Source organism: Myiozetetes cayanensis, unplaced genomic scaffold (genome assembly GCF_022539395.1).
Source record: "Myiozetetes cayanensis isolate MyiCay16 unplaced genomic scaffold, myiCay2020 scf5-8, whole genome shotgun sequence".
In the NCBI taxonomy this organism is placed as follows: Eukaryota; Metazoa; Chordata; class Aves; order Passeriformes; family Tyrannidae; genus Myiozetetes; species Myiozetetes cayanensis.
The window spans coordinates 57,613,549-57,625,555 of record NW_026087742.1 but is presented as its reverse complement, the minus strand read 5'-3'; the positions used below and the strand labels follow the sequence as shown (position 1 = coordinate 57,625,555).

At 34.2% G+C, this 12,007-nt stretch overlaps 1 protein-coding gene across 2 annotated transcripts in view; it reads right to left on the bottom strand.

Moving 5' to 3' along the window:
- NAA16 (N-alpha-acetyltransferase 16, NatA auxiliary subunit) overlaps positions 1 to 12,007 on the bottom strand; it is a 69,322-nt gene that overhangs the window by 36,841 nt on the left and 20,474 nt on the right. For both annotated transcript variants that reach the window (XR_007630990.1, XM_050333095.1), the window contains exons 6-9: positions 8,053 to 8,206; positions 6,422 to 6,541; positions 4,230 to 4,325; positions 533 to 639 (exon numbers count right to left, since the gene is read on the bottom strand). Coding sequence is in view for 1 of the 2 variants with exons in the window: in XM_050333095.1 (XP_050189052.1) it covers positions 533 to 639; positions 4,230 to 4,325; positions 6,422 to 6,541; positions 8,053 to 8,206 (477 nt within the window). In the remaining variant the exon portion in view is untranslated. The remainder of the gene's footprint in view (positions 1 to 532; positions 640 to 4,229; positions 4,326 to 6,421; positions 6,542 to 8,052; positions 8,207 to 12,007) is intronic.

The following is a 12,007-nucleotide window of genomic DNA, read 5'->3' as shown; positions in this document are numbered from 1 at the left end:
TTTGAAAATGTATTTTCACTGTACCTTACTGTTAAGTTTAAAAGGAAGAACTACACTTGAAACAATAGTTCTAATGTGACACATTTTGCCAAAACAGAGAGTTCAGAAGTACAAAGATTATACACTGAGGTTTCAGCTCAAGACTGAATGAACCTTTGTGGTAAATACTAATGTATTACTGCAATTGAGAAATGTATGTAGAACAACAGCCACCTGTGTTATATTTTAAAATCATTACTTCTGGTGACATCATAAACCATAAGTTGAAAGAATCCTGGAACACTTGCACTTAAAAGTACACAAAGCTAATGATTATCTCTGACTTCTCAAGAACTTCAGTGCATTCTGCACCAATTTAACTTCAAGCATTTTGACATCAAGTGGTCATTCACATATGACAAAAGAGCACATTAAGGAGAAAAACGTTCAACTGTATTTGCTAAGTTACAGGAAAAGCTACACAAAACCTCTTAGTCTATTAGAAATTCAATATAAAATACTTCATTAAAACCAAATAAATACTAAATTTTACCTTTTCTGGATTGTAATATAAAGATTTCAAAGTGGTAAACAAGGGTGGGCAGCCTTTACTGAAGTTAACCCTCAGGAACTTATCCGTTAGTTCTCTAAATTTTTCACCTAGAAACAAAAGTGTGTTTGGTTATATGTCAGTGATTGCAAGTGTTATATAAATATACGCACTAACTGCTGTGCAACTCTGGATAACAGAGTAACTGAGAAACTACAATTAAGGGTTTTAATCTTTCCTGTTCTTTAATAAGACACAAACATACTCCAGACTTAAAAAAAAAAAAAAAAAAAATCAGAGTAAAACTCTTAAACTGCTAGTGTTTAGGTGTTTAGGAGTGTGCTGGCAGATATGGTAAGAGTCCTCAAACCTGTGAAGTCTATTAAAAAGAAAAAATATTAAGTGCTGGCTACCGAGAACATAGCAAGGGTTATTTAAACAAACGTTGGAAAAAACTGTAATGTTAAGAATAACAATGGGGATCTTGTAAAAGCTCCATCACTGGAATTTTTTATGATTAAGTTAGACAAATGTGTTAGGAGCAGTGCAGATATAAATTATCCTGATTTGAAGGAGAAGGATGGATAAAATAAACCCTCTGCCTCCCTTCTGGTCCTATTTTTCATGAGTAGGACATAGTGATATGATTGTTTCTGGAATCAGAAAAGAAGACTTACTGTTTCAGAACCATAAGCTCTGTATCAGAATCATCTCTATCAAAATATACCAGAAAAAGTTAAAAATCCAATCGAATTATATTTTCAGATAAAAATTACAATACTTGCAGTATGTGCCATCTTTCTGAGAAATGCTGCTTAAAAAAAAAAAAAAGGACTTAAAAAAAAAAGACAGGAAGACAGCTGGCTGTCATGTTCTTATTCCTGTGATGAAAACTGATTGTTTTCAGTTGTGGTTGTTTTGTTTGGGGGTTTGTTGTTGTTGTTTAGCATTCTTTTAATTAGTATTTTTTATTGACTTTGCTTTGCATTGGGATGAAGTTGCTACACTTCAGTGCCTATTCAGTTGTGGACTTCCCTAACTCTTTAAACAAGGAAGCATTACACTTCACATAATGCTAACATAGACACATAAAACTGACACATAAAACTGTTAAAATAAACTTCAATTCATTAAGAACACATTAAAAACATGATAAATTGGATTGTTTCATAGCTATGCAGAAAATGCAGACACTACTGCTTTGTATGTAACATTCTTATGTACTTCCATCACTACTTAATTGTCCTACACTTACTGTTATCAGCACTGTTGCTAACACTGAGAGTAATAAAGGTAACTCATGTTCTCACCTCGCTGTACTAAAATAAACTGCTGTATATAGAAACTCTTACTACCTGTGGATGGGGATCCATAACTGGACTGTAAGTACGTGCTTTATTACAGATAGATTAATTAAAACATGGTTTTCTCACACTACAGAAACTCCCCTATGTAACAAAAAGAACACAAATCCCAGTTTCTCCTGTCAAATTCTTCTAGTTTATTTTTTTGCTGGAAGAATTACAATTGAGAATTTAGGAAAGCAAGACTCAACTTTCCATTAAGTACTTATTTATTTACAGAAGACAGAACAGCTTTAAAACAAAATCTGGAAAAAAAATAAAGTACACAGCGGGGCATCCACCTACAACAAGAAGCCAAACTCACTATTTAGTCTCTGAGGCACAGACCTGACCACAGCAGCCATGAATCCACAGCAGCATAAACAAATCTAAAACTGCATGGCCACACACACACTTGGATCAGTCTGAAAATTGATTGGAACAGCCTTCCTCCACAAAAGTGGTTTCCAACTGGATCAAGGAGCTGATTTGTATCAAATTGAAGGTTATTAAAATGGCAATGGCAAGCTCTGGGCAAGGACTGACCTTTTAATGTAAGCCTGCACTTTAGAGTATTTTAACTCTTTAATGTAAATTAAATCTGAATCAGAGATGGCTGCAGTTGGTTGGTGACCACACTGGAACTAGCTAGAAATTCTACTGTTTGAAATTTGCAAATATTTTTCTGCAAACAAGTTTCTTTATGCACCTTCATATTCTCACTATTAACTTTCAGCTACAGAAATTCTTGTCTCCTGTACTTATAAATACTTATAGGAGATCATTTACTAAACAGATTAATTTCTACAGGATCAAAAACGGTCTTATACATTCATGCTTGATAAAAACTTAATCAAATAGTTAATAGAAACAAGTTTCAACTTAGGAAAATTCTTATTCATTATGAAATGCTACAGAAAGTAGCCAAGAAATTTCTTTTGACCAATCTAGTAATAAAATTTGCTTTCATTTAGCCTATTGCTACAGCATGAGCAACTAATCCTTGTTACTATACATATTTCTACTTCAATAAAAATTAGCTGTGAAACTACACTCTAAGATACAAGGTAACCTAGACCAACACATACAGTGAAGTCAACAGCAAAACACACTATTAATAAAGATATAAGAAAACATTTTGCAGGCTATTTCCTTGTTTGCTATATGTTACCATAACAATCCTATTACAAGAGAAAACCAATTACTGTCACCTAGCTTTTCAAATCTAGCTGAAATGCCTTAAAATCAGCCCCTGTACCTTCAAAGAAACTGAAGTACATAGGATTATAAAAGGCACAAGGGGCAACTTCTCACAAAGCAGTTAAAATCTTGTGTTTTACACGGGAAATCTGTATGCACATTCAGACTCGTGAGCAACAACAGGGCAGTGGAGTAGCTGTACTCTGTAACATTTAAAGGTACCAACACACACAGTGCTCAGTAAAGGTGCTAAACTAAAAACTAACCTCAAACTTAAAAGCATGAGGAGGTATGTTGGGAACTTGCAGCTGTACGCAAACTTCTTGACACTTGATATCTAGCTTATGTACTTTATATTTCTTTCCATATATTTCTTTCTACTGGAGTTTCAGCAGTTAGACACCTACATGTTAAGTGTATATTTTTATGGTGGTGACCATTTCATTTAGTCTCCTTCCTTCTATTTTGGAAGATCATAGTTTTCCATTTTAAAAAGTATATATATATATTTTCCTTCCAGAACTGAGGATACTTCTGCACTGTATTTCAAAATAACTTTTGAAAGGACTGAGTCACTGAAAGAACTTAACTATAAAATTAAATAATTTGTTTTATATAATACCGCAGACCTGTTTTTTTCCCCTTTTCTTATTAAGTTATCAGCACAAATAGTTTTCATTGTAGAATTAAGTTCTAATGGCTCTACAGCAAAGTAGAGCACAGTAAGTGTATATTTGTACACCAAAACTATGTGTTTTAAAAATACAGTAGTGGGTATGCACATATACATGCTTATACCTTTAATTCAAATGCACTGTACCCTCTACCTTTTAACTCGTCAGTCTTAATTTGTATGCTGCAGAAAAATTATGTACAAGGTTTCCTAGAGTCTACATACCATTCTGTACTGTAGTTTTATCAATACAAAGTTACACAACTCGTATCATCATGTTTGAGCGCATGATGTTTTTCTATCAATGTCTAAAACGTAAAAGATTTTGTCTTTTCCAATAGAAATGCATACATCTGATTTGTGTACATGTTCAAGTAAGTATTAAATGCACAAGAAGGTATTAAATGAACATTAAACAGCCTGACGAAAACTTCAGAAGAAAAAAAGGAAAAAACTATTACAGAACAGATATGCAACTTGTTACCTGAAACAAAGTTTAAAGGTAATCTTCTAGGTGAAACTGCTCTGGGATGTCTTTTACTAACTTCTTCATAAATCTGAAGCCTCTCTTCTAAAGTGCCTATTATCAGCAAATATAATAGATATAAGTAACAGACATAAAAACCTATTCTTTCAAATGTCTTTAAGTGTTGAGAATTTAAGTGTTGAGAATTAATTTAGCTAGAGTCCATATTTGGTTTGGGTTTGAAACAATTTAAACATTTTTTTCCAGTTAATCACAAACATTACTGTATATAAAACTGTACTGAGAACACACTGTACATACAATACAAAATTACCAGCATTAAATCACTCTACAGGTAAACTACAAACAGGACCATTACCTTGCACATTCAAACACACAGTACTGAGTGTGCTTTCTTTCAGTTATGTGGTGTGCAGACCCCTTCACACAGTGCACAACATTCATAGCTTCAATTCATGTTTTTTTACTGTGCACTCATTTCAGACGTACTTAAAGCATTCAGAGAAATATACTGCACTTTAAATCTTAGGTAAACAAACAGCATACTATACCAGCATGCCTCTATTATAGGTCCTCTGGTGACAGCAAAACCAGGGTACAATACTGCCAGTGTAAGTAACGAGTACCAGAACTCTTTATATCTTAACGTTTAACAAAAATAAAGCTACTTAAAGATTTTCTTCCCACTCCTCCCCTTTCCCCCATAATATGCTTTGGAGCTCCAATGTGGTTAGAACTTAAATAAAACTAATCTGTTGCTTTAAAATGCCACTTTAATATAATTAAAATCAATTTTGCTTAAATAGTAAATTCATCAAGCAATTTAAAACTGAATGTACAGATTAAGACTACAATATATATATAATAAATATATCCGTTTTCCTTTTATATGAAAAACAATTTATCTTGTCACTGAGCTCAAATGTTGGGGAAGGGGGGGGAATCTATTACCCAGTGTCTCCAAGAGATGTAGAGTTATAAAAGTTAAACTAAAATAATGTTTGGATTGGAACTAAAGCATATAAAAGCCCTAACTGAAGTCACAAGTTGGAGCTCCAGAACTTACCATGGGGGAGGAAATAGTCCTAAGACCACCTAAAAAATAAAGTTGTATTATTAGTTTTATAGAATTAGTACAGTTTTAGTCTACATAGGATTTTAATATGTCAAAAACTACTGGACTGGTTCTTTGTTAAAAACTACATTCTTTCAACACATTCTATCAGACAGAATAATCAAGTTCCTGGGTAATTTATTTTCTGAGACACTAATCATGGAATTCAACTCTACGGATATACTAGGAGAACCATTCAAAGGGCAAGACTACACTCTGCCTATGTGTAACAAATGCAATCTTTTTCATTACTCAATTACCAGCCATATTCCCAGACTTCATGAGACCCAACTGTTAAACCTTCTAAGAAGAAAGCTGGTTGAGAAATCTAATGCAGCTAAAATATCTACAAATAATATAATTGTGGGCTTATGATTTATGATGTCATCAGAATAACTCCAATAAATTTTCACTAATTAGTGAAAAAATTAAATACAAAGAAACTATTCCTGTGTAAAGGCAAACACTCAAAGTTATCACTTGGTACAGTATAGCTAGTTGCAACACTGTAATTTTTAAAAATTAGCTGGTTTTCCTGGAAAAACACAACAGCAATAATGTGAACTGGCATTGGAGTAAAAAAAGGTTTTAACATATTTATCACCTTCACCTCCAAAGGAATTTTTTTTCAAATGGTCTATCTTTAAAAGGCCATTTACAAATAAGTATATCAGTATTTCTCTACATGCCCCTAGAAAGAAGTAACACCTAAACAAGTCTCAAAATAGCAATTCTATGTTGTATGATAGTAGTCTGACATTCAACTACTAGACAAGAATTAATTGCTATTTGGTTTCCAAGTTCACATGTGGCAAGGAAATGTTCTTCACGCAAGCGTGTTGGCAAATGCCACTCAACTCCAAGAACACAAATACTTGCTGCGGTATTTTCATGCATACAGATTTCTCAGTGAACATTTTAAAAATGAACACATTGTATTACATTCAAGATCAGAAGGTGCACAATTTTCTCACAAATACAACTTTCTAATCTAAAGCAGTAACACATCAAACAGGAGTATGAAGTATACCCTATATCATATGTATTTTTATTTTATCTGTGTAGCTAAACTTACTAGGTTGTAGGGCCTTTTCCAAGCCTTCATAATAACACCAGTTTTCTGCATTACGCTCAATTAACTCTTTGTATACTTCACCAGCTTCTTTCAGTCTTCCCAACTTCAGTAACATCTCTCCTAAAGGCAACACAGTAAAGAGCTATGAATTACATGAGAAAACACTTGCAAGTAAAGAACAGAATACTAGATACATAAAATCAGGTTTAATCATACACAGATACTTAAAAAGAGACTTTATTTTTCCAAAGGCATTTGCTGTATGTTACAAGTGTTACTTGAAGCTATCACACAGAGTTCAGAGCTTGGAACATTCATGACCTGTGAAAAAGATTACTTGGAGATCTATATCTGAGTATTTAAAATAGTTACTACAATTATCAAAAGAACAAGAAACTCTTTCTTCTAGGACTCTAATACATGACTATATCAGTTTCCACCAAGCTGTTTAATTAAGTGCATCTGTATTTTTCACACCAACTAATCAGTTTTTAACCAGTTAAATCACACTGCTTTGCTTAATAAGTAAGTGGTTCTACCAGATTTAGCTTCGATGAAATCAATTTTCTCTACAGTAGCTCATACTGCACTGTGTTTTTGTATTTGTGACTAGATGTTGGTGACATACTATCTTTATAGTTTTCACTATTGCTAAGCTGTACTTAGACCATCAAGGCTTTGTCTTTTTACCTCCACTCTGCCACTCAGCAAGTAGGCCATGATGGACAATAAGCTGGAAGTGTATATAACCTGGACAGCAGACCCTAACTGACCCAAAGGTATTTTATGCTACATAGTATTGAAAATTGAGGAGAAAGAGTGGGCAGGTGGCCATTGCTTGGAGACTAGCCGAGCAGTCTAAGTGATTGCCTTTGCATCAGTTGAGGGTCTGGGATTCATTTTTTTTTCCTTTCCTCTTTCCATCACTTAAGATATCTTGATTTCAATGCACCAGTTTTCTTGCCTTTGTTCTTCCTATTCCCTCTCCTGACTCAACAAGGAAGGCTGGGGAAAGTGAATGAGCAGTTGTGTGGGGGCTCAGCCACTGGCCAGGGTCAACCCACCACAATTGTGCAAGCAAGGAGTAGCTGAAGAACATATGCCACTACTTGCACATACTCAGAACAAGTTACTAGTACTTCAAATCCACAAAATTACTGTGAGTTATTTTTAACCAAAAAAGTCAGCTTCCGTATTCACTTAGGGCAATACAAATAAGTGCATTGAAAAAGCTTAAAAAGTAAACAAGAATTTGATACATCAGTCAAAAAAGAAAGAAAAATGATCGGTGTCTGTACTTCAAACAGTGTTCTTTATGAAATTCTTTTCCATAAGATTAAAACTAGGTTATAATAGTCCTATTATAACTATTCTAGTGTTTACTAGAATAACTATTCTAGTCCTATTATAACTATTCTAGTGTTTACCAATATAATAATCTCTGAGATCACCTCTACTCCCAAGTTAAATGACCTAGTGCCACTTTCCCTACAGTAATTGTTCCAAATATATTAAAGACTTCACATGTTTTGTGGTTGGTTTGTTTGTTTTTCTTTTACTGCTTTATTATATCTGAAAGTCATTAGTAAAAATATACAACAAAATTAGCTCAGGGAAGAATAATGACTTACCTTTGATTTCTTCTACTATTAATTTATCACATATTTGCTTTTCATATGTCTCTATATGTTCTAAAGACTCCTGAAAAAGATCCGCCTCTCTCATCACTTGATTTTGATATAAAATCAGTTCACTATATTCATAATCTATTTTATTAGGAGGAACCTGAGGGGAAAAAAACCCATTTGTTAGTTAGCATTTACCTGTACCTCACAATGTATGCAAAATTACCGAACAAAATTTAGGCTATGGAATGTATCAGGTCTACTTATATACCCACCTAAACATTCAAAATGTCAAACTCCCATTACTCACAATCAAATCAGATTCATTCAGGATATCCCTTGTTAGATAACAGTTCAGAATAAATCCTTTATTTCTCTTTTCTCTATCACTATGATAATTAAAAACTGAAATCTTAGAAATTTTATTGAATTGTATGAGAGAAAGCAAAGATCTTCATAGTATTTTCTTTCTGAAGGACTCCACAACATTTTTTACTTAAGCTCTACAGCACACAGCTGGGATATCACATTATTTTCAGCATACCAAAATTCTGGATCAAACTATTTCCAAAGGCAACGAACCATCCAAACAGTGCCCACAGCTTGACAACAGGAATTTTTCAGATCGGAAATTTACACTACTTCTTTCTAACCAAGTGTTCTCCGTGTTACACTTCAATCCCCCAGAAAGTAAAGTGCACAAGCATGCAGAGTGTTTTCAAGCAACACATAATTATCTTGAGGTCTGCTCTCAGTTGCATACCTAGGACTTTCTATAGGCTATAGTAAAACTAGTAGTTCATCCACCTTGTAGTGATACAGACAATGAAGCAGGGTGACATTCAAAATCATTCCTTTCAGGGATTAACTCCTTAAAGTGTATTTAGGCAATGAAAAGTCTTGCCAGAGTTATAATATTTTTTTCATACTAAATGCTCGACTAATATACTCAAAAACTACTCCAACAGTAAGCAAATTGCAAGAATTTCAGAGGTCTCCAGACAATGCCCAGCAGCTCAATACAACAGTTTACTGTATGAAATGTAGTCTCAATAGAAATTGCAGGAGGAGACAGTTATAATTTAACTTGATTTTTTACATAAAAAATAAGTAAGAAGCTGCCAAGTCTGACAAACATTAATGACATTCTTTCCCACGATACTACAAACTTTGTTTCTTCCTGAGCAAGAAGCACTTTGAAGTCACATTGGTCATGAACAGTTTACTATTACTCTTCTGTTCCCTGAATAAAGCTTTTCCTGTCTTCACAGAGTCAAGTAATTTAATAAACAAAAACAAAACAAAAAAAGCCAAAACATTAAACTGGCTGAAAGGAACGCTCTCATTAAGGATGGTGTCCTAAACCATTACTTCCAGCCCTTCTCTAGGTACAAATTCATTTTATAGGATTTATTATTTTTGATTACATGCTCTTTGAATTTTGAGAGGCAACTTTACAGTATTGGGCATTTTTAGAAATATCTGCCTTTGCATACAAATGTTCTGAAAGATAGCATAACTAAATAAAATATTGTAAAGATGTCTATATCTGACAATGAACATGAGTTTAGGGGTTGAAAATAACATAATTCAAGTACTTATTTTTTAGAAGCTAATACAGTATAGCAAGTGAAGACTATACCTTGCGCATACTAGTGAGTGGGTAGCATGAAATTCTACCTGCTTCTTAAAGTATATCTCCTCTATCTACAGCTTCATTTCTGTTTCTATCTTTTTATCTTAATTTTTATTACCCACTGGAAATCACTAAAAAACATTGTTACTGTGAAAACATTTTTTAAACTGCTTCACAGAACTGACACCTGGAACAGGGGTTAAGCATTTAAGCATGTCTTCCTGCTTACCTTTACTGCAGTGTCACAGAACAAAACTGCAGAGCACCAATTTAGTTCTTCCACCTTCTCCTCCCCTCTAAAAATATAATTTCTTCCAATACAGTACATGTCTAAATTCTAAATTCCACAAGCAGCACAGGCTTTTTGGCATATCATGAATTGGTTTTAGGCCTTCAAAACGCAGATAATCCAAACCCCATAAATATATACAAGACATGAGAAGCACTTTTAAATCGACCTCCTCATAGCTATTCTGGTTCAGTAGGATTAATAAAAAGATCAAAAGTTAAAAAAAAAATCAAATTACCTCCTTCTTACACATAGAGTAAATGTACCAGGAATATACTACACTTACTATCACTTCATTTAAAAAGCTATTTTTAAATATAATCTTAAGAAAAGCCTGTTTTTGAAGAAATTTTGCAATCTCATCAGGTTAATGACATCTTAAATATGTAATTCATCAGAAGGGAAGCAGTTAATAGCCCTAGTACTTACTCTGAATAATCAGATTGTCTTATAAAGATTAAGATATTCTACAAAGAGTTTTGTCCATGTCATTGTTATTGCTGCACAACACAACTTTACTCCTCCCCCTTTCCCCCAGAAGAGTTATGATTTTTGTACAGATGTCCAACTTGAACTCAATTCTGCCTTTTCAGAATAAATTTCTTCCTCTCCTCCTGGACCAAAGAAGAGTCAACTTTACATCTGTAGATGCCCTGATACAGCTGTCACTGAAAGAATGTGACAAGATGCAGCCAAAACATACCTAAGAGCAGACCCCCAAAACTCCAGAGGTTTTCTGTCCATATCTGTATTTGTGGGCCTGATGCAGAAATTAGGAATAAAATAAAAATTAAGAATAAAAATTTTGTTCTGGAAAAGAAGAAAGGAAAAATGGGACATACAACAGTAAAACAAATTTCATAGTTGTTTTACACCTTGGTTCCCAAAATTTAAATTCTGAAGTGACTCTTCAGTCATTTGATTTAACATGGGACAGCACAAGCTGCTACACTTCCTGCAGTGATATCTGCCTTCAACCTCATAACCCTTTTTTGTGCATCTGGCCAACTTACAGTTTTCAGATGACAGGCAACATTGATACTAAGAGACAGAAAATCACCATTTCCAGTAATAACTCAGCCACTAGAATATAATTGTCCATGATAAAAAGCAATTTATCACTTCAATTTGTTAATCAACTTCCTTACACTATTCCATCTGCCCTGCCATGCAAGTTTCCTGTCTTTCTTGCCAAACCCAGCATCCAATCTGTACTAAAATCACCTAGGTTTTCTCTGCTCACAGTAACCAAAGAGAATCTCTGCCCTTCACAGACAGCTCTTTCTCTAGTCCTCTTACCTTGCCATATTGTTCTTTTTATTTTCTAACTTTTTTGACAACAGGCTCATCAGCAACTCTTGATCTCTCAGTAATCCATGCTTTACAGAGAAAATCCCTGCTTCTCAGAAATAAGGGTGTACTTTTCTTTCACCCATAAGCCTGCCCTGAGAGGCAATTTTGCAATAAGCTAAGTCATTCTAACTGCAGCCTGGATCAACAAAGGTAGTTCACTTCCCTCTATTATTCCCCTTCCTCTTTCCCCTCTCACCTCATAGCTGTTTGGTTCAGCCAATCAATCCTTCAAAAGAGTGATTATTTTTCTGTCACTCTGACTTCCTGAACCAGCCCTCCACAAGTCAACCAATGCTGCACAAGGAAGCAGTGCAAGCACACAGGAAAAAGTCAGACTGCTGGTTTTGGCAAGAGCTTGTAGCTAGATTAGCTCCATTATTTTGTAATACTGCGTCTTCAGATATTTACCCACAATCACTAAAATGACAGTTCCTTGAGGATTTTTTTCTTACTTTTACTGCTTGGCTTTGGTTGTTTTAATTCACATATGAATGGACACAGCTGTCTGAGTAATTCAAGTAAATAAATATGATCACTGTACATCACCATTATTCACCAATTACTATGACAGCAGCATTTTATATAGCATGTTACATTTTCTTCTCTATTCATTAACATGATTGGTAAACAGTACCAGGCTTAATACAGAATGCCATAAAACTCCCCAAAAACATCGGTTTGCT